Genomic DNA, 24,454 nt, shown 5'->3' with positions numbered 1-24,454 from the left:
CAAGGCGAGACTGTGTGCATACGTACACATTGTCTACTTCAGATATAGGTCTTTGGCCAAAAGCTTACTTGTTTAGGAGTCTTTTTGTTGTGCCTGTCTGCAAATCAGCATCTCCACTAAGTGGTGAGTAGCAATCTGTCCTTTTTTTAAAAATTGTCAAGAGAAGATGCAAGATTCCCTGAGTGATTAAGTCAACACAGCTGAAAAGATAAACAGGACATAGTTTATAACTGAAATGTTATTTAAATGCCATGTATTGTCAGCTGCTTTATTCACATTGTCATAAACAAAACCCTTTTAAACAGCAGCTGTTAAATAATATTTTTGGAAAGAATGCTATTTCTGTCATAATGGAGGTTACTCTCTGATGGATATTCTCTTTAAAATTGTTTATTTGGTGGTATAATCATACAGAATTTCGAGAGAAATTGCCAGTTGCTGTCTTCTTCAGCTAGCTGGAGATGTCCAGTATGAAATCAGCGAAACACTGAGAGAACCACATTTTCAATCCACATTGTAAATGTAGGTGCACCTTATTTCACAAATATTTATAATATTCGCTACTGCTCTCCCATTTTGCATCAGATTTTATTAAGAAAATACAAAAAAAGACAATGTGGGGAAAAAACCACAACATGCTGTCATGCTGACAGCAATTTTTGACATGACACCAATTTTTTAGGAGAAGGTAGAAAAAGATGAAAGTAAACTTTGAGTGAAGGCTCTTATAGTTGCATTTATACAGATATAACAGTTATACAACTGAATTGTTAACTAACAGCAACGGAGTGAGATCTGTTTGGATTATATTGGTATTTTACATTTAATGTGTACAGTATCCTTATTGTTGCAGTTGTAATGGCTAATACAGATACTTACCTTTTTATCAATATATTCTTTGTAGAACATTAATATTTAATGTGATTGTTTGATATTTTGTTTAGGATTTGAAACCAAACAATCTCCTTGTGAACAGTAAGGGAGTTCTCAAGATAGGAGATTTTGGTCTCGCAAAGTTTTTTGGGTCGCCGAATCGAATGTACACACATCAAGTGGTGACCAGATGGTACAGGTAAGTACCACAGGAATAGTGATATAATGTATATTCATATATAATGTTTAATAATATCATATACATAGTGAGTTAGGGGGAAAGGTACGTGTTTTGACAGGTGATAGCATTAGTGATTCTGAACAGAAAACTTGATGTGGATATGTGCCCTATTCCAAATGGTTTCCAAGATAGAACACTTTTAATGTAAATTTCTATTTATTTTATTTTTTTACAACGTACCCAAGTAGTATAGAGGAAGTTGAGATGAACATTTTGGTACAGACGCTTGTGGTCTATCAAGTCGGAGAACTACCTCAAACTGGCCTACAAAAAGGTACTTAAGCTACAGCGCACACACGTCACACGAAGTTTCCAATATTCTTGTGATCTCTTCATGCAAACTCTTAGTCCTAGACAAAAAATAAACAGGACCTTTTTTGGTTGCAAATTTAATTTACTTTGACTGTGTACTGAGACGCACTTTCGTTGGAGTGTGTGGTTTTCGAGTTATTAATGAATTTAAATTGAATACTGCTTCATACAACAATAACTGTGCCGTTATTCCTATTGTATGAAATGTTTGTTTAAAGCCATGGCTTTGGATGTAAAACGTAACACATCTCGGAAACCATTTGCAATAGGGCGTATGTCCATATGAAGTTTTTTGTTCAGAATCACTAATACTATCGCATCTCAAAGCATGTACCTTTCCTCTTGACACACCCTGTATAGCATGGTTGTAGACCATGGCTGTTATATAAAATAAATTGTTGATGGTGTACAGCAACAAGCCACAAATTGGTTTTAGGTTACTTTATTCAAAAATACCATTACTGGTTTTGAATTTTTAACAGTTGATTTTCAGACGGTTTTTCATGCTTTTATCAATACAGGTTAGAGATTGGTTTCATGCGCGTTGCCCAAGGATAAACTATAATTTACAAACTTGAAACATGTGACCCAGATGGGTGTGCTACATCCATGTAGCGATATGTCAGCACCAGGTAGTCTGCATATCAGATTACAAGTAAAAAATACAGGATGGAATAATGATGATAATATGAAAAGGATAGAAGCTACTCACCCTATAGTGGAGATGCTGAGTCGCAGATAGCCACTGCAAAAAGACTGCCAAACAAAGCTTTCAGCCAAAAAGGCCTTCATCAGAATCAGACAACACACACACACACACACACACACACACACTCACACTCACACTCACATGTGTGCGCGCACCAGAGACTATGGTCACAGGTGTGTGTGTGTGTGTGTGTGTGTTTTTTTTGTCTAATTCCAATGAAGGCCTTTCTGGCTTAAAGTCCTAGCCTTGGCAGCCAGGGACAGTGGTTTTGTGTACGCATGCGGATGTTGTCTGTTGTCTATTCTGATGGCCCGTTTGGCCAAAAGCTTTCTTTGACATTGTTTTTGTTGTGCCTATCTGTGATTCAGTATCTCTGCTACATGGTGAGTAGCAACTGTCCTTCCCATAAGACGGCAAGTAGATCATTATTTATTATTAGTTTTTGCAAATAATGTTAATCCTGTCCATAATCTTCATAACACCACACTCTGTCGTCCATATATTCTGTACATCAGCTCTACTGCTTGCCTCTTGCTGATGTATTCTACAATGCTTATGGAGGAAAAAGCTTTGCCATCTATATTGCAGGATCATTACCTGTTAGACATAGAATACTATGGGACAGCCATGTGCAAATCTTGCTCGTGATTTAATAAGTGTAAATGCACTTTGTGTTGACTTGTGGGGATGACTGCATAACATGCATGTCGAGATGGATGCGTAACTTGCACTAAAAATGAATAAATATTGACACCTGGTAGTCCATGATGCTAGCTCTCTGTACCAATATTCAGTTATTGTTTTCATGTCCAAAGGATATGCAACATATCATAGTTTTCTCTGTTGTATTGCCACCACTTTTTCGAACAGCTTGTTATTCCATTAGTCAAAATAATCTGTACTATCTGTGGTTGTATTTTGTGTAATTTTCCTTATTTCCGCTCACCACCTGTTCACATCCTCCCAATTTTTAATCAGTCTTGCAATCTCACATACCTAACACCTAGGTCATATTGCCGTCCTCACATGCCTCTATGTGACATTTTTACCTGTGTAAACACATTTCCACTTCGCCTTTTTCCATTTTCTTTAATTGGCTCTTAATCATATAATATTTTTGTGTGTGTCATCACTACGTAAGTGACTTACCTGATTTTTTTAAATTTTTTTTGCCCATTCTCTTGTCCACATTATTAATGCACCTACCACAAAGAATTTTTCATTTTGTGTTGTATGTGAATCATACTAAAGTTCTGTTTGATACATTTGTTGACCAATGCAGTTAATGTTTTATTGAAACATTTTTATTTTGCTTATTGTCACTCTTTCCAGATCTACACAGTTACATTAATTTCAGACTTAATTTTGTATTGAGAAACTTGAAACTGGGCATACAAAACTTGTGCCATTTACATAATGAAAACAAACTGTGGTTTTTTTTTTTTTTTAATTCTAAACACTAGTATTGATTTTGGTTACCAGTGTTGTTTATGACATGTTGCCAGCCTTTCTACTTAGCATCACTTGGATGGCTTGCATATGAATGCAACTGTCTCATGTAATTACTGTGGTGGGTGTGTGAATAGTTTTGCGATGACGTCGGCGATGAGGAGAAAGCTTGATACCTGCAACTTACTGCTCATGAATATCACTAAGGGGAATGTCATGCCTACTGATTTTGCCTGTGAGAGCTATCACAGTCAACAACACTGTCACTTTCTTTTATTTAATAAGGTTTGTAATTGTTGTGACTTGGCAAGACAGCCAAGCCACTATGAGAGGAAGCCGAAAGGCACGCATTTAAGCTCACGCAGGCTGGCGTGAGGTCTGGAACAGTTAAAGGAATAGAGACTAGCAAAAAAGGTATGTAGCTTCTGGAATACTTAACTTTAATCCATAATTGGTGAACATCGGTCTGACGGTACATGCATCACAAGATAAAATAGCAAATGATAATGGCGCCTTACTAGGTCGTAGCAAATGACGTAGCTGAAGGCTATGCTAACTATTGTCTCGGCAAATGAGAGCGTAATTTGTCAGTGAACCATTGCTAGCAAAGTCGGCTGTACAACTGGGGCGCGTGCTAGGACGTCTCTCTAGACCTGCCGTGTGGCGGCGCTCGGTCTGCAATCACTGATAGTGGCGACACGCGGGTCTGACGTATACTACCGGACCGCGGCCGATTTAAAGGCTACCACCTAGCAAGTGTGGTGTCTGGCGGTGACACCACAGTAATTTTGGAATTTATCTCAGGATATTGGCGCACACGCTAGTGATCAGGAATTTGTCCCACCACTTCATCTCTCCGAATCTTTTAATCACTGAGATTTGAAGTTGTTACCTCAGACCCAAGTGCTGCTGTTCAGGTATGTGTTGGTGATGATTGTAAAGGCAAAATCTAGTATGACTGACTGAAAGTACAGAGTAATAAAAAATCTGTGTGATGCCAGTATACTTAAAAAAGAACGAAGAGTGACCAAAAAAGGTAACGCTCTGCGTCACAGGTTGCTTAATTTGGCGAAAAGAGGATGTGGTTGGAGAGTACAATACTCATCAGGAAGTTATTAGGAACATTACAGTAGTTTCACAGTTACTCTCAACTTGACCGTTTTATAGTTACTCTCGACTTGATCAGTCATGCTCTAGGCAATGAGCTATTGGGGTACTATGAGTGTGGGAAACAAGCTTGGCTTAAAGGTCTTGTATCTTAACTTACAGTTCATGTATCATATTTCCTTTTATTTGCAACAAGAGTAGATCAGAACAGTGTAAAATGTTAAGATGCCTTACTCTGTACGGTTGACGTCTCCTAAAAGACTGAACATTTTATATGGTGGCAGAAACTCGAAGTTACATATTATTTACCTCTGTGGTGAGGGAATGTATCATTACTTGCCGAAGGTAGATAAATCACAGCTGCGCGGGGTAGCCACACCATCTGAGGCACCTTGTCACAGTTTGCGCGACTCCTCCCGTCGGAGGTTCGAGTCCTTCCTTGGGCATGGGTTTGTGTGTTGTCCTTTGTGTAAGATAGTTTAAGTTAGAGTAAGTAGTGTGTAAGCCTAGGGACCGATGACCTCAGCAGTTTAATCCCATAGGAACTTACCACCAAATAAATCACAGCAGTAAATTGAGATGGCACTCTGGACTTTGGTTTTTGTTACTGTGTCAAGACCATACTGTTGTTCCAATGTTTGACATACTGTGCATGATATTGATTTTCCTGCTGCTGACTGCAGCACTCAATGTACTGGGCTAGCTGTTGTTCATGAATTTATCATTATACTTGTCGTCAGTTGAAGTTTGTTTCCTAAGAATTAGTTCGGCTTCTTTTAACGATTGCTTCAAAAATTCAGCATTTTCTTGAGATTGGCTGGATGATGCTTCTTGGTTGCAGCCTGACTGGTAATTTCATTCTTAACTGCCTGGCACTTGAATGTTTCCATGACAGAGAGAGTAATATAGTGAACCCCGCCTTTACTCTTCTCATTGTGGGAAAATGTAAAACGTGGGAAACAACATTTTATCAGTAAAAGTACAGATTGGATCCCCCTTTGCATTTTTGCACTTTATGTTTGATGTTTACACAAATAGGCATCAAAATACTTGTTAGAGACTTGTTTATTATCTGATAAAGGTTTATTATCTAATAAAAACCAATGGTATAACTGGAACTGGCTGGGAAGTAGAAATGTTTGATTTAATTTGATAAAACATAATTGATGTTTTTGGAAAGCCTGCAGCTGTCATTCATTATTTAAACAATGAAGCACTGCACCAGTTACATATTTTTTCATGCTTAACATGCCGCATTTCTAGAATTTTTTCTCATTGTCAAGTGCAAATATTTACGTAAGTATATTGTGTTTTGTTTGCATGTACTCCATCTCTTGCATTGTAGCCACCTCTTTGAGGTTATCAGGTACTATGTGTCCTCACTTATGTAGGAAACCACACATATGCAAACTAACACTCACATTGCTTGTTTGTGAAACATCACAAAAAATATGTATGTAAATATTGCACTTGGCAATGAGAATAAATTCTTTAAACGTGTCTTTCTAAGCATGAAAAAATAAGTAATTGATGCTGTGTTTAAATAAAAACATCTGAGTAATGCAAAGTCAGTGAAGGTATCAACTAGTGCTACAAGTGGTCGAATGACGAGACATGCTAAATATGGTTCAACAAACGTGTCATACAATCACGAAGCTACGCGTGCGCATAACCATTTGGAAATGTTTGTGATTGGTTATGATATCTTCATAGAGTAACCAAGTTACTCTGATCAGCCACCCCACCAAATAGAACTTGGCATGGCTGGAGATACAGCACCAATTGTTCCAACTTTTACCCATTTACCTCTGAGAACTGCTGAGTAGAGTGCTCCGGTGTCAAAAAATTTAAACCACGTATCATTTGTAAATATACTTGACAATCAGCGACATGCCAATGTCATTTTACATCAGTTACATTAATTTTTTCTCCATGGGAAAATTAAAAATATATTAATCCAAAATCGTGTGCAAATTGACATTGTGGACATGGGGAATTTAACGGGAGCAATAAAAAATGTCATAAACACCAGGAAAAAGTTTATTCCAGAAACATAAAAGCAGGGTTATACATCTCAACATTCTGTGACCAGTCTTGTGGAAAAAGCTCTGAATGATGCTGCTGTATCCAAGTTAGGGATAGGTTTAAACTTTACACTGACACCCATGTATTTTATAAGTTCTGTTGAACAGGCTGTTTTTAAACTACCTCCAAATGCTGCCAAGGTTGTGAGGAGAAAAGCCTGTCATTGTTGACTTGGGCCCTGTGATGTTGTCCTGTTGTAATTTTTATTTATTACATATTCTCTCCCCCAAATTTGTTGAACACCACGTAACACTTCAGACAGCGAAGAACCTCAATCAAAATTTTGTGTTCTTGGCTGTGTATCAAAATTCTTCATTGATCAATAATATTAATTTCCATTTTTATATAGCAGTTTTGGCTTTGTACAGCATGAGAAGGAAAAGATAATAAGATAATGGAGACCAAAGATGATGGCTGTGATAAAGTTCTAATATACAGGATGATTCAAAAAGAAAGAACAGATTTCAGTTGTTTATTACAGACAAACTATGAAAGATAGAAACACACTGCACATGTTACTGAATTGTGGATGGTTCACAGTTTTACGTTTGCACAGTACACTCAACATGAGCATCCTGCATTACTCGAGAAAACGCGATATGATAGACAATTTCATCCTACGCACATATCAACAGGTCCCTAATTATTGAATCGACAGCTTCAACAGCTCGATTTTTCAGCTCTTATAGAGTAGCTGCCAAAAGCAATGAACAAGATGTTGTTGACCACCTCTTTTGCTCCAACCTTACAGGATGTTGCTAAGATAACACCACACTTTAGTGTGAAAGTGAAGTGGGGTGCCGTCATGCACAAAAATGAAATCATTGGAACCTTCATAAAGTTGAAGAAACAATGAATTCTGTAGCTTGTCCAGGTATGGCATTCCTGTCACAGTATCCTCCACAAAAAAGAAAGGTCCATAAACTTTGTGAACGGGAAGAAATGGCCCACGACATGTTCAGTTTTGGTGAGTCTCTTTCACATTCAACGACGATGTCAGGATTTTTGACCCTCAAATTCTTACATTATGTACATTACTTTACCTGATACATGAAACATCAGTTTGTAAAAACGTATGACGTGTTCAAAAAAGGTGTCCTCTGCCATATCCTGGAGAACTGAAATGCAAAATTCATACCTTCTGTTATGGTCACCAGGATGCAGTTGCTGCAATAAGTGCAACTTTTAAGGCTTCGTATGCAGGCGTTGTTTCAGAACTTGTCACACTGTTTGAGGAAGTTGAAGTTTCTGGCCTGCCCGTCTTGGAGACTTTCAAGGCCTCCACGTGACTGCATCTTGGATACACTCAGCATTTCTGTCAGGGGTGCCTGACCGATCAGTTATCCTCCCTTTGAGTATGCCACCAGCTTCCAAGAATTGTATATGCCAGTCATAAATCTGCTTGTGCAGAGGTGGCCTTTTGCTGAATTGAAGTGGAAAGCATGTAGCACTGAAGCAATAGATTGACTTCACGCAAATTCTAACACACATTATGATTTCTCTTGTTGTGGTGTAGTAGCCATGTTGCTACAGACAGACAGCAGCCCAGCTGTGTTAAACCTTCGAACCTTCTTCTATGTAGTCACATGCACATTGTATTTTTATCTTTTGTCTGTAATAAACAACTGAAATCTGTTCTTTCTTTTGAATCACCTGCTATTTGTCATCAGTGGCATTCTTTAAATCACCCCAGAACTTCTGTATATGGTTCAAAAATATTAAATCAAATTCTTCTCTCTTAAAGCTGTCTTCATATGACTAAATAACTCACCAACCTTTTGTCATACATCCCATAAATTACTTTCTTGATTCCTGCTTATAATAAAAATTTGTGTGCAGTTTGGATCCATTCTGTGGATTTTTCATGAAAACATCGTGATAAAATCTTGTAGTAATATGTATTTTTATTATCAATGTCTTTAATACAGTGGCTGCATAGCGTAGTATAATGGTTACAGAATAGATAAATTCCAGGTTTGGGCTGGACTGTCACTGGCCAACAATGTAATCACTTTGTGCCGGGTGTGTTTTTTTTTTTTTCCTCCACTGCCACAGCTCTCACACTTGCTTGGCACTGGACTTTTTGGATTTCTTTTGACACGAGCTTTCCTCCGACTTGCATTTCCCATGATTCTGAGTATATTTACAAGTTGTATGAGTGACATCTTTCATTATTTTTTAAGTTTCAGTTTAATACCAATTTTCACCTATATTCTGGCAAATATTTTTATTGGCTCACTTTGATTCCAGTAGTCCACAAGCTCTTCACAATGACACCCAAATCACTGTCCTAGCTAAACACTTTCCCACACTACACCAATTTATAAGTTTAGCCAGTGCTAATTTATAACAATCACATGCATGCACCTACATTGGACTGTTGTCATCGCGGGCAAAACAAATACTGCATGACAAGCACATACAGATGTGCTCTAACCATTGTGGCTCAACCGTTGTTTACACATTATTAGTCTCATAGTTATTAGTAATCATATTTTGTAACACAAGAAAATTCGACTGATGAGCAAATGGAGATTTTCACTTCAAAATTAAATATATTTTTTGAATGATTTTCATTTCCATCTCCCCCATAAAATTTAGTGTATTTTGTGTATTTATTCAGCTCAATCCATTTCTGTTAACGTAGCTATGAATTACAGTGAAAGTTGCATGGAAAAGACAGGGACACTATGTGAATGTTGCTCTGCTTCAGTACTTTACAGCTTGAGGCCAGCTATTTGACACTGTGGCCTGTCTTCAGAGGCATCACACATTCTTTCCGTGGTCAGCTATTACATGAAAAGAGAAAAATAAAGTTTGCATAGTCACATAACTAACATATAATACAACTTGTAAAAGGGCTTTAACGTACATTGGGTTGGCGATTAAAGGTAGCAAATGCCACCCACAGCTTTGTCATGTGACATCACATTCACCCAAGAGTGATATTATACCAGCTGAAGGGGCTGCTTTGCATTCACGCAGGTGGAGCCTGATATTCTTATTTTTCTAGCCGACAGAGGCAATGCTATAGTTATGTTGGAAAAGCAGAATTATGTTCAAAAGATGAAGCACGTAGTATTTAATCCTGTGTATTGTGGACTCAGTGGTGACGCAGCACAAAAAGTGTTTAGTGGAAAGCTAACAACCTTCTGAAGAAAAATTCATTGTTGCAAGAGACTAGCAACAGTTATAATTCTTTTTGCGCTCTCCCCCCTTTCTTACACCCTCTCTTAGATTGTTCATCCTTCTGCAGATCCACTAAGAAAGGGCTCCTCTTAGGTCGGTGTGTGGATCACGTAAATAACTCATCAGCTATCTTAAGTCAATTAGAGGGATTGCATCTGAATGACTCTAATATTTTAGTAAGTTTTGATGTGATCTCTCTTTTCATTCATCCTCCTCTGCCTGGTTTGTTACAGTTAATTTAGGTTAGGTTTGGTGTTGAATTAACAAACCTATTTCAGTACTTTTTATTTGATGACCAGTTCTTTGAAAAGACACATGGAGTTGTCAATCTTTTTATGGAAGATTTTGAGGAACATGCCTGGGTTGGCAGCATTGATACCTGCTTTCATTTTTTGGCTTCGTCAAAGTGAAGTTGTAAGCAGCTTTTTAGAATGTATAAATTCCGTCCACTTGAATATTCAATTCATGATGGAGGTATAAAAGGATGGCTGCCTTCCCTTCATTGATGTGTTTTGTCAGGAGAAAGGTTGATGGTACAATGGGACATGCTGTATATAAGAAGCCAACTCTCACTGATTTGTATCTTCAAGCTGATGGTTATCACCATCTGGCTCAGTGTGAAAGGGACTCTCTCTACCTAGGTTCATAGAGACCAAGCCATCGCAGATTCTGAAAGTTTGTTAGCGAAGTTATCCTCCCTTGAAGCCATGTTTCGCCAGAATGGTTAGAATGAAAGACAGATCAAGCACACACAGTGCTGTAGACCAACTGCAAATTGGGTGAGTGATGAAAGTAATGAGGAGGCACCTAAGTCTGTGACCCTTTTGCCTTACACAGGTAGCATTTCCAACAAGATTTGTTGTGGAAACACGGTGTGAAGCATGTTTTTCAAGCACAAACTAAGATTAGGGCTGTTTAGGAGTCTATAAAGGATGATGTTGGTTTGCGTAATGCAAGTGGATCAGGAGATTTAAGAAAATCATGAGTCCACAATTTCTATTTCATGGTCTGTATACCATTGTGTGTGACAGACTTCAGTACCGCAAACCCTGTGTGGGATGGGTTCCTAAGATGCTGTCTGACCATCACAAAACACAGCTAATGGACGCCACTGCAATGTTTCTGGGGTGCTACCATGAAGAAGATTTTTTGAATAAAATTATCACTGGGGACGAGACATCAGTAAATTTCTAAAATGAAGAAACAAGAGAGCATTCCAAAAAAGTGGATGTGTTCTCATTCCTGAAATAAATCAAAGAAATGTGAGTGAATATTCTCTGTCAGAAAGTGTATGGCTACTGTGTTCTGGAACCAAGTTTTGTTGATGGAATTCATACAGTGTGACGTGACCATCACCAGCACTTTATACAGCATGACTCTTCAACATCTACAAAAGGCAATTCAGAACAAGCGAAGAGGAATGTGGTCATCAGGCATTTTCCATCTTCATGACAATGCTCGGCCACACACTGCAGCTGAAACAAAGATACTCCTATAGCATTTTCGATGGGAAGCGTTTGACCATACAGCCCATAGTTGATTCTCTCTGGTTTTCATCTCTTTGCTCACATGAAATGCCAGCTGCGGGAACAGCATTTTGGCACAGACAGTGAGCTGGATACCAGCTGGGAGAATTGGCTGAAAGTACATGTGGCTGCCTTTTATGACGAGGGTATTAGAAAGTTGGTACCACACTATTACAGACATATTAAGTCAAAGCAGTTACAATGTGGAGAAGTGTCTAGAAGGCGTAGCTAAATGTTACAAATTAAATATTTTAGATTTTTGCTTTGATTTCCATTTCGCAATCGATTGGACCGTTGGGGTTGGGTGGGTGGGGCAGGGGGGGGGGGGTGAAGGTGACACATTCCTTGTACTGTTACGCGCAGCACTTCCTGAAACATCACTTGTATTGTTTTCACTGCCTCGATCAAAATTTGACTAGCTGCTACTTCCTTTTTTAAAGGCATTATGAAACCTGCAAAGCACGGACTACAAAATGTATGGTTTTTGACTCGGTTTCGTGAACTTACTTCCATTGCTATTAATTAATGCTAATAAAACACTGATATGAAGACTGTTAGTAAAGCAGTGAGTTATATCTTTAGAATGGTGTGATGCTCGAGTGTTGTAGGGAAACACCGCTGAAAATACTGTGCAGAACTGATTATGGCTGTTGTAAGTAAATAAAAGTGGTAGTCATTTTTTCTTCATCATAGTAACTATAGTATGTTAATTTATTTCAGGTGTCCAGAGCTGCTGTTTGGTGCACGCATGTATGGCACTGGTGTGGACATGTGGGCCGTGGGCTGCATCTTTGCAGAGCTGTTACTGAGGGTGCCCTTCCTGCCTGGCGACTCTGACCTTGATCAGCTGACACGTATTTTCCAGGTTCTTGGTTCACCAAATGAAGAGAACTGGACGGTTTGTAATGATTTTATTCTTGCAAGCTAACTTGAGCATATGTATGTACAGTACAAGCTTTGTCATATAAATTATTTTTTAATTGCTTGATTATACTGAAATATTGTGGGACAGATTTCAGTACATGCACACGTAACAGGAGGAAGAGGGACAGGCTTTTAACAAGTTTAAATATGGTTTCAAATCATCTGACCCATTTTTCATGTAACAGTTGACTGGGAATAACAGCAGCAGAGAAAACAATGCTAGTGACAAAGACACAATATCAATTTCTCTAGATTGGCATGCAGATATGTGAAGGAAGGTAACAGTAAATGATTGTAGGGCATTACTGTCATAGACTTCTATAGTTTGAAGCTCTGTTTCAGTAAGACATTTTCTTTTTCAGTCTGTCTTTATTGGCAGTATCCCTGTTTGTAGAGTACATTAAACTTGTGTTGAGAGTTGGACCATATCTACCTTTCTATAATAGTAGATTAATACCTTCTCATTCAGGAAATTAACATGCACAACAGTGTAATTTGGGTCCACATGCGAGTGTTACTAAAGGTGGACCAAGCTTTTGACATATTGAGCTTGCCACTGATGATAGGTGCTTCTGGTAGTAAGCTTTGATTACAGGCTGCTGTTTACTGCATGCTCAAAGAGTATACAGAAATTTTGCATTATGTTGAAAGAGCATGATCCATACACAACACTATGAAAGGTTTTAAAGAGAGAAGTCAAACAATGGAAAATCCAGGATGGAATGTAACAATACCAGAGAAGGAAAGTTGCTACTCGCCATATAGCGGAGATGCTGAGTCAGGATAGGCACAACAAAAAGATTCACACAATTAAAGCTTTCGGCCATAAAGGCCTTTGTCAGCAGTACACACACACACACACACACACACACACACACACTCATGTAAACGCAATTTGCACACACATCTGCAGTCTCAGAGAGCTGAAACCACACTGCGAACAGCAGCTCCAGTGCATGATGGGAGTGGCGACTGGGTGGGGGTAAGGAGGAGGCTGTGGCGGGGAGGGGGAGGGATAGTATGGTGGGAGTGGTGGACAGTGAAGTGTTGCAGTTCAGGCGGAGGGCAGGAGAGAAGGTGCGGAGGGGGGAGAGGGTAAGTAGCGGAAAGGAGAGAAATTAAAAGAAATTAAAAGACTGGGTGTGGCAGTGAAATGACAGCTGTGTAGTGCTGGAATGGGAACAGGGAGGAGGCTGGATGGGTGAGGACAGTGACTAACGAAGGTTGAGGCCAGGAGGGTTATGGTAACGTAAGATGTATTGCAGGGAAAGTTCCTACCTGCGCAATTCAGAAAATCTGGTGGGAAGGATCCATATGGCACAGGTTGAGAAGCAGTCATTGAGATGAGGGATATCATGTTTGGCAGCGTGTTCAGCAACAGGGTGGTCTCCAAGACTTGGGAACAGCTCTGCAGGAAGAATTGGCATTATTGCCTCAACCTGGGATTGATGCCATCATTCACAGCATGTCTCGTTGTTGTCAGATCTTTATTGGTGCCAGAGCTGGTCACACCCCATCCTGAGCACATTAACCAGTTGTCAGAATGTGTGTGCAAATCTGTAAGTTGAAAAAAAAATGAACATTTTTGCTTACCATTATGCATGTTGCAGTTGATAACATTATGTATTCTTTACATTGTTTCTACTTTACTGTCACGTGCCTATACTGGTTTGTGGAAAAATAAATGCAACTGTGCAAAATTTTCTTTCAATGCATTAATTTTGGACACCAGTGTAGTTACTAAAAAAATGTCGCCAAAAGACATACATTTACTAAGTGACAGTCCTATGTATTGTGGAGTGCCATTAAATAGCCAGGTTTTAGAATTGCTATAAAGATCGTGCCAGTTTTAGTGCAAGAAAAAGAATTTCTTTCTGTTCATCGGCAACCATCAGTTCCTGCTGATAAAGTTTTAGAGCATACCTTGAAAACCCTAGGACTCAGCAGAAGAATTGTATTAAGGAAGAGAGTGATACTTCAGGACTTAAGAGATACTGAAGTAAACCATGTGAAACAAAGCCCTCCTAGAGAGAAAAACAAGCAACCTCACCCATTTGACTCATTCCAAACCAATGAAGTTTGTCGGCATATTTATGGATATTATAGAAGGAAAGAATACCCCACAACAGCGAAGTTGTTAATTTCTTTGAAAGAATGTGGACTTTCCTCAGGCAAGAAAACATCGCTTAAAAAGTTAGATGCATAAGAACTGTTGTTTGAAATAGCTCATGCTGTTAAGGTTTGTAGTATCGTCTTAAATAAAATTATGCAGAAGGATATCCATTCAATAGCATGTTGTTGTTGTGGTCTTCAGTCCGGAGACTGGTTTGATGCAGCTCTCCATGCTACTTTATCCTGTGCAAGCTGCTTCATCTCCCAGTACGTACTGCAGCCTACATCCTTCTGAATCTGCTTAGTGTATTCATCTCTTGGTCTCCCTCTATGATTTTTACTCTCCACACTGCCCTCCAATACTAAATTGGTGATCCCTTGATGCCTCAGAACATGTCCTACCAACTGATCCCTTCTTCTAGTTAAGTTGTGCCACAAACTCCTCTTCTTCCCATTCCTGTTCAATACCTCCTCATTAGTTATGTGATCTACCCATCTAATCTTCAGCATTCTTCTGTAGCACCACATTTCGAAAGCTTCTATTCACTTCTTGTCCAAACTATTTACCGTCCATGTTTCACTTGCATACACGGCTACACTCCATATAAATACTTTCAGAAACGACTTCCTGACACTTAAATCTATACTTGATGTTAACAAATTTCTCTTCTTCAGAAATGCTTTCCTTGCCATTGCCAGTCTACATTTTATGTCCTCTACTTCGACCATCGTCAGTTATTTTGCTCCCCAAATAGCGAAACTCCTTTACTACTTTAAGTGTCTCATTTCCTAATCTAATTCCCTCAGCATCACCCGACTTAATTCGACTACATTCCATTATCCTCGTTTTGCTTTTGTTGATATTCATCTTATATCCTCCTTTCAAGACACTGTCCATTCCATTCAACTGCTCTTCCAAGTCCTTTGCTGTCTCTGACAGAATTACAATGTCATCGGCGAACCTTAATGTTTTTACTTCTTCTCCACGGATTTTAATACCTACTCCAAATTTTTCTTTTGTTTCCTTTATTGCTTGCTCAATATACAGATTGAATAACTTCGGGGAGAGGCTACAACCCTGTCTCACTCCCTTCCCAAGCACTGCTTCCCTTTCATGTCCCTTGACTCTTATCACTGCCATCTGGTTTCTGTACAAATTGTAAATAGCCTTTCACTCCTTGTATTTTACCCCTGCCACCTTTAGAATTTGAAAGAGAGTATTCCAGTCAACATTGTCAAAAGCTTTCTCTGAGTCTATAAATGCTAGAAATGTAGGTTTGCCTTTTCTTAATCTAGCTTCTAAGATAAGTCGTAGGGTCAGTATTGCCTCACGTGTTCCAATATTTCTACGGAATCCAAATGATCTTCCCCGAGGTCGGCTTCTACCAGTTTTTCCATTTGTCTGTAAAGAATTCGCGTTAGTATTTTGCAGCCGTGACTCATTAAACTGATAGTTCAGTAATTTTCACATCTATCAACACCTGCTTTCTTTGGGATTGGAATTATTATATTTTTCTTAAAGTCTCAGGGTATTTTGCCTGTCTCGTACATTTTGCTCACCAGATGGTAGAGTTTTGTCAGGACTGGCTCTCCCAAGGCTGTCAGTAGTTCTAATGGAATGTTGTCTACTCCCAGGGCCTTGTTTCGACTTAGGTCTTTCAGTGCTCTGTCAAACTCTTCATGCAGTATCGTATCTCCCATTTCATCTTCATCTACATCCTCTTCCCTTTCTATAACATTGCCCTCAAGTACATCGCCCTTGTATGGTCCCTCTATACACTCCTTCCACCTTCCTGCTTTCCCTTCTTTGCTTAGAACTGGGTTTCCATCTGAGCTCTTGATATTCATACAAGTGGCTCTCTTTTCTCCAAAGGTCTCTTTAATTATCCTGTAGGCAGTATCTATCTTACCCCTAGTGAGATAAGCCTCTACATCCTTACGTTTGTCCTCTAGCCATGCCTGCTTAGCCATTTTGCATTTCCTGTCGGTCTCATTTTTGAGACGTTTGTATTCCTTTTTGCCTGCTTCATTTACTGCGTCTTTATATTTTCTCCTTTCATCAATTAAATTCAATATTTCTTCTGTTACCCAAGGATTTCTATTAGCCCTCGTATTTTTACCTACTTGATCCTCTGCTGCCTTCACTACTTCATCCCTCAGAGCTACCCATTCTTCTTCTACTGTATTTCTTTCCCCCATTCCTGTCAATTGTTCCCTTATGCTCTCCCTGAAACTCTCTACAACCTCTGGTTCTTTCAGTTTATCCAGGTCCCATCTCCTTAAATTCCCACCTTTTTGCAGTTTCTTCAGTTTCAATCTGCAGTTCATAACCAATAGATTGTGGTCAGAATCCACATCTGCCCCTGGAAATGTCTTACAATTAAAAACCTGGTTCCTAAATCTCTGTCTTACCATTATATAATCTATCTGATACCTTTTAGTATCGCCAGGATTCTTCCAGGTATACAACTTTCTTTTATGATTCTTGAACCAAGTGTTAGGTATGATTAAGTTATGCTCTGTGCAAAATTCTACAAGGCGGCTTCCTCTTTCATTTATTCCCCCCAATCCATATTCACCTACTATGTTTCCTTCTCTCCCTTTTCCTACTGACGAATTCCAGTCACCCATGACTATTAAATTTTCGTCTCCCTTCACTATCTGAATAATTTCTTTTATCTTATCATACATTTCTTCAATTTCTTCATCATCTGCAGAGCTAGTTGGCATATAAACTTGTACTACTGTAGTAGGTGTGGGCTTCGTGTCTATCTTGGTCACAATAAAGCGTTCACTATGCTGTTTGTAGTAGCTTTCCCGCACTCCTATTTTTTTTATTCATTATTAAACCTACTCCTGCATTACCCCTATTTGATTTTGTATTTATAACCCTGTATTCACCTGACCAAAAGTCTTGTTCCTCCTGCCACCGAACTTCGCTAATTCCCACTATATCTAACTTTAACCTATCCATTGCCCTCTTTAAATTTTCTAACCTACCTGCCCGATTAAGGGATCTGACATTCCACGCTCCGATCTGTAGAATGCCAGTTTTCTTTCTCCTGATAGCAGCGTCCTCTTGAGTAGTCCCCGCCCGGAGATCCGAATGGGGGACTATTTTACCTCCGGAATATTTTACCCAATAGGACGCCATCATCATTTAATCATACAGTAAAGCTGCATGCCCTCAGGAAAAATTACGGCTGTAGTTTCTCCTTGCTTTCAACCGCTCGCAGTACTAGCACAGTTAGGCCGTTTTGGTTAGTGTTACAAGGCCTGATCAATCAATCATCCAGACTGTTGCCCCTGCAACTACTGAAAAGGCTGCTGCTCCTCTTCAGGAACCACTCGTTTATTTGGCCTCTCAACAGATACCCCTCCGTTGTGGTTGCACCTATGGTATGGCCATCTGTATCGCTGAAGCACACAAGCATCCCCACCAATGGAAAGATCTATGGTTCATGGGGGGTTCAGTTGCATGGTTAGATGAAACCTGGGTCAACACTAGGTAAGAAGTTAATAAACGCTGGGCAGACAGATGATACACCAAATAGCGGTCATCAGCCAAAGGGAGAGGAGCCAGATTAATTGTGGCCTGTGGAGGTTCTTCAACTGGGTTTGTGCAAGAAGCACTTTTAGTTTTCCGATCGATAAAAACCAGCGACTACTATTAGTATACAGACTATCCAAGATTTCTGCGGTGTTTTAAAAATTTGTTGCTCTGGTGTGACTGTAATGGATAATGCACCTTGTCATTCAGTGATATGAAACAAAACTTGTACAACTAGTGACTGCAAGGAAATTGTGGTGCAGTGGCAAGAGACATTGCTGCGCACATGAGTATATCAGAGCAGCTGTTAAATTCACTTTTGAAATAAAATAAGAGTATTACACCTATATGAGTTGTAGATGAAATTGCAAAACAACAGTGTCATATGGTAATCAGTTTACTGCCATTTCAGCACAACTGAATTGGTTTGGAGTTATGTTAAGACTTACATTAGAAATAATAGCAAGTCTTTTACCATAACAGAAGTGGAAAGGCTGTTGTGTAAAGATCTTGCTGCTGTAGATACCACCTCATGGAGCAAGCAAGGTAGATCACATTGTTAAGCTTATTAGAGAATGAAGGAATAATGATTTCTCTTGATGATGATGAAGATGAAGACAGTGACAGTGACAATGGTAGTTTTAGTGCCAAATCAGATGACAGTGATGATAGGGAATTGGTTGGAATTGCGCCATTGTTATCATAAATTGGTGAGTGTAAAGTTACAGATTTTGCTTATTTATTTTGTAAACTGTTTCTTGGATTTCACGTTTTTTGTGTATTGTCCGAAGCATGTTTACAGAATTAATTCTTTCACTCTGCAACAGAGTAAGCTCCTATTTCTTTATTTTGTTCCGTGTTTGTCGATATAGTGTGTTCTTTGTTATACTTAGGTTTACATTATTATATATTTTATATGCAGCTATTACAGTAACAATTTGGAATGATTTCTCATAGACACTGTCATTAACTTTGGTTGTTATTTATTTCATGTTTTCATATATAATCAAATGCTTTTTGTCTGTAGTTGTTTTCTCCGTTGTCAAAAACATGTTCTTCGTTATACTTTCATACATATTATTTTGTGCCGACATATTTACTCAGTGAGTATAGCCTACATTTTCCAAACAAACTTGGAAGCAATCAGCTGTGGGCATGTGCGGTGCAGCCATTGGAACGTCACAATTTCAGTATATTAAACACGTGAACATGACTCATATATTTCAGCAGCCTGGGTATAGATGCGATACGTCTTTGATTTGCAAGGCATAGTGTGTGGTTAGTTCATACCTAATGGCCATATGATTGGGGGAGTGGGGGGAGGCAGCAAATAGTATATATAGTACATATATGAGGAGCTATCAATAGAAAGAGACCTGAAGAGTGGAAGAAATGATTTTCTTTGTTGCACCAGGACACCACATTAGTTCACAAATCACTTCTGACAACATTTACCTGGCAAAACATTGCACAGCTGTTGTATCCCATCAATAAAACATTTTCTTCCTCCCCAGCTTAAAACAATTATTAAAAGGCCTTACCTTTCAAAGTAGAGATAACATCTAAGAAGTCTTAGTGCAAGAATTTTATGCCAGACTGAATAATGGAGGTTGGGAAGCTATCCATTAATGGAAAAAAAGTTGGACAAAGGTGCGCTATAGGAGGAAAGTCTTTTAAAAGAGAAAGTGTGAAAATGTAAGAAACTTGTAAAACATTTACAGCGCATGTAGATATTCCTCCCTCCCTTAGAATATCCTCGTGCAATAATGAAAGATAAATATTTGAGCACACCAATATTATGCAGTTTGTACAGATATGAAGTAGTTCCAAGCCTTCTAGCAGCAGTTTATGGTAGATCATTGGAGCAACAAAGGGTGCCAACAGTTGGAGGAAAAAATGTAGGTCATTCCTTTTTTTCAAGAAAGTTCTCTGGACAAATGCACATAATTACAGGCATATTATTAACAACCTGTTGTAGAATTATGAAAGATGTTTTATGCACCTTTTTGGTGTACAAAAATGTGTCCTGTAAAACCATATATGGATTCTGTGAACAGATATCTTGTAAAATTCAGCTTGCTCTGTTCATCTTAGAGATCCACAGCACTACAGAAAGTGGAGCCAAGATTGATGCTGTGTTCCTTGACTTGGGGAAGGTGCCCATTACAGTTTTTCAGAGCTGTTTAATGAATAAAATTGGAGCTCACATAGTGGCAGACCAGATTTATGACTTGATTAATGACTTCTGTGCAGATAGAACCCTAAACTTTGTTCTTAATGGACAAAATAGATTGATGTAATTTTCGGGGTGCTCCAAGGAAATATTATAGGACTGCTGGTTTTACTAAGCTAATAGATAACATCTAATGCTCTAAGAGAGTTTCTGTGGATGGTGCTGTTGCCTCTAGAAAAGTTGCAGTGCCAAAACAATTATTGAAAAATGCAGGAAAACCGATGAAATGGTACAGGGACTGGCAGTTGGCCCCAAATGTGAATAAATATAATATATTGTGCAAAACAAATGAAAGAGCTCCATTACTGTTAGATTACACTACTGACAATCACTGGAAATGGTAACAACCACAGAATACGTAGTGGTAACTGTCCAGAATGATCTGTAGTGGGATGACCACATAAAAGTAGTTACAGGAAAAGCGCTGAAACATGGAAAGAGTATTAAGGAGTCTTCTCATGATTCTAAGCTTTTAATTCATCTGTAAAAGGAGTGGCTTACAAATACTTCTCTACCCAATTCTTGAGTATTGTTCATCAGTTGAGACCTATCATCAGATAGGATTAGTAGAAGAGACAGAGAGGAGCTGGTGACAAGTGACACATGTAGTCGTTCGATTATTTAGTAACGATGTGTGAGCATTACGGAGATGGCTCAGTAAACTCCAGTGGCAGACACTATGAGAGAGGCTCCATGCATCACAAAGAGGTTTATTGGTGAAATTCTTAGTGTAAACTCCGTAAAATTTCTGTCAGCATATTACTTCCTCTCACATATGAGTTAGAAAATGACAATGATGAGAAAATGAGATAACTTGGAGTATATATGGAGGATTACGCATGATCATTCTTCTCATGCAAGAGTCAAGAATGGAACAGGGAAGGAAGGAAATAATAACATTACAGGAAGTATCTTCTGTCATACTATAACATGACCATACCGTATTGTGGCTTGGGGAGTATGGATTTAAGTGCAGGAGGACAAGAACTAAGCCGCAAAGGAAATTAAGAAGAAATTTGGTGAATGAATTAAACTCCAGGGAAAATAAATAAAATAAAAAAAATTAAGTTTGTCAACAGCATTGCAATTCTTTCAGAGAGGGAAAAGGATTTGGCACATCACTTTATGGGGATCGACAGTGTCTTGAAAAGAAGTTAAAAGGTAAACATCAGAAAAAAGTAAAATAGGGGTAATAATGCAGTGTAGCAAAATTGGGGCAGCTGATGCTGACGGAATTATATTAGGAAATGAGATGGTAAAAGCAATAGGCAAATTTTACAGAGGGTGGGAGCTTAGCTTTATGTGAAGGTATAGACAGGATGAGAATAGAAGCTTTTGAAATACAGTGCTACAGAAGAATGTTGAAGATTGGGTGAGAAGATGAAAGTACTAATGAAGAGTACTGAATTGAAATGCAAAGAATAGAGTTAGAAGGGATAGATTTAGAGAACACATACGAAGACATCAAAGAATAGTTAATTCGATGTGGGTTTTCCAGTTCAGGTCTTGAAAAGAAGTTAAAAGGTAAACATCAGAAAAAAGTAAAATAGGGGTAATAATGCAGTGTAGCAAAATTGGGGCAGCTGATGCTGACGGAATTATATTAGGAAATGAGATGGTAAAAGCAATAGGCAAATTTTACAGAGGGTGGGAGCTTAGCTTTATGTGAAGGTATAGACAGGATGAGAATAGAAGCTTTTGAAATACAGTGCTACAGAAGAATGTTGAAGATTGGGTGAGAAGATGAAAGTACTAATGAAGAGTACTGAATTGAAATGCAAAGAATAGAGTTAGAAGGGATAGATTTAGAGAACACATACGAAGACATCAAAGAATAGTTAATTCGATGTGGGTTTTCCAGTTCAGGTTGTGATCTGGCTGTTTTGCCCAGTATTGGACACTATTTACATATCTTTATTTGAATGGATTGTAGTAATAGATAATATAATTCTGTGAGATGAATTGCATATGCTAAATTTTGTGATAATTAATGACTATGTTGAAGTTTTGAAACATATAATTAGCTGTTGTTTTAATAAGAGGACAGGTAGTGCTTTTTATTTCTATACTTGGTTCATCCACAAAATGCCAAGTTGTTATCTTTTGACAATGCAAGAAGATTGTTAATGAATGTTAAAGACAACAAAGTACTTGATAAAGCCTGTGATTGCTTCACATTGCTACGTGATTGACGTAAAACTGATGCACCTTTCTACTGTGCAGAGGAGATTCATCTACACTTACAAAGGAATGGCTTGTAGAGCAAATTGTGTCATGGTAGTTTCCTTGGGATTTGATGGAACTTGTGAAATATTTGTTGTTCAGACATGGACTTGACATGGTATGTATCAGATGATACAAATAGTGACAGTTCCCTTGAAGAAGAGTCCAAAATCCAAGTCATGCCATGTAGCAGTAAACATAGGCATTTAAGTACTAAAAGCAACCAAATCCTCACATTGTGCAGGGGCATGAATTACCAAGAATGAGAGCAATGGAAATCCAAGTAACATTCAAAGATTGGTACCAAGAGTTACCTACACATATATCAATACTCTGCAAGCCACCTGACGGAGTGTGGTGGAGGGTACTTCTGATAGCACTAACTGATCCTCCCCCTTCCCTGTTCCAGCGCAAGTTGCACTTGGGAAGAATGATTGTTGGTAAGCCTCTGTATTCACTCTAATTTGTCGAATTTTCTCTTCATGGTCATTTTACGAGATGTATGTGGGAGGAAGTAATCCATTGTCCGACTCTTCATGGAAAGTGCTGTCTTGAAATTTCAATAGTAAACCTCTCTGTGAGGCACTATGCATCTGTTGTAGCATCTGCTTATGGAGTTTGTTGAGCATCTCTGTAACACTCTTGCGCCGACCAAACGACCCCGCGCTGAAATGCGCCACTCTTTAATGGATCTTCTCTATCCCTTCTATCAGTTTACCTGGTAAGGGTCCGAAATTGGCGACCAATACTCGAGAATTGGTCAGACAAGTGCTTTATAGGCCACTTCCTTCATGCTGAATTCCTATGAATCTGTCTACCATCTGCTTTCCCTACTATTTTTTTATGTGGTCATTCGACTTAAGTTTTCTCTGGATAGTTACTCCTGCATATTTGATTTACAGTAGATATTGTTCCCAGCAATTTGTCATCAATAGTGTGGTTGTAAAGTAGTGGTTTTCTTTACATATGAAGGCACTATATGTTACGTTTATGTATGTTCAGGATCAACTGCCAGAGCCTGCAACATTCATCAGTCCTCTGTAGGTTATTCTACAAATCAGTACTGTCTTCTGGCATTCCTGCATTCTTATAGATAACATCATCATGTGTGAACAGTCATAAAGAGCTTCCAATAATTTCTACTATATCATTTATACATTGTAAATAGCAATGGTCCTATCATACTTCCATGTTATACTCAGGAAATTACCTTTACATTGGTGAATCTTGTTCGTTTGAGAGCAATATGGTGAGTACTATTTGCAAGGAAGTATTGAGTCCAATCACAAATCTTGTCCAATACTTGATAAACTCGTATTTTTTTCACTAAACTGCAGTGTGAGATGGTACCAAATGCTTTCTTGAAGTCAAGGAACACATCATCAACCTGAACACCATTGTCTACAGCGCTATGGATCTCGTGGAGGAACAGAGCAAGCTGAGTTTTGTAAGGTCTCTGTTTGAGGAACCCATGTTGATTTTAATAGAGGAGATTTTAGTTCTCCCAAGATATCTTAATTCTTGAGCACAAAACATGTTCCTTAATTCTGCAACAGATTGAGGTCAGTGGTATAGGCCTTCAATGATGTGTATCTGTCCTATGACCTTGCTTGAAAACAAGAATGACCTGCACATTTTCCCTGTCACTAGGTACTCTTCAGTGCTCCAATGAACTATGATAACTGCTGCTAGAAGGGGAGCAAGTTCTTTCGCATAATCATTTTATGATGTTACAAGTATCTCATATGGTACTGATGCCTTTTCACTACTAAGTGATTGTAGATGCTTTTCTGTTCTGTGATAGGCTGTCTTAGTATCTGCCATTTTGATGTTCATACGATGATTGAAAGGAGGGACTGTATTACGATCTTCCATGGTGGAATGACTTCAAAGACCAAATTCAGAATATTGCCCTTCTCTC

At 38.7% G+C, this 24,454-nt stretch overlaps 1 protein-coding gene across 2 annotated transcripts in view; it reads left to right on the top strand.

Moving 5' to 3' along the window:
- Window positions 1-24,454, top strand: part of LOC126198625 (cyclin-dependent kinase 7) — an 81,601-nt gene that overhangs the window by 41,615 nt on the left and 15,532 nt on the right. For both annotated transcript variants that reach the window (XM_049935082.1, XM_049935081.1), the window contains exons 5-6: window positions 945-1,072; window positions 12,212-12,389. In XM_049935082.1, the coding sequence (XP_049791039.1) occupies window positions 945-1,072; window positions 12,212-12,389 (306 nt within the window). The remainder of the gene's footprint in view (window positions 1-944; window positions 1,073-12,211; window positions 12,390-24,454) is intronic.

This window comes from Schistocerca nitens, chromosome 8, assembly GCF_023898315.1.
Source record: "Schistocerca nitens isolate TAMUIC-IGC-003100 chromosome 8, iqSchNite1.1, whole genome shotgun sequence".
Taxonomy (NCBI): domain Eukaryota; kingdom Metazoa; phylum Arthropoda; class Insecta; order Orthoptera; family Acrididae; genus Schistocerca; species Schistocerca nitens.
Note: the sequence above shows the minus strand (reverse complement) of the source record. Positions and strands in the feature narration are given on the sequence as shown.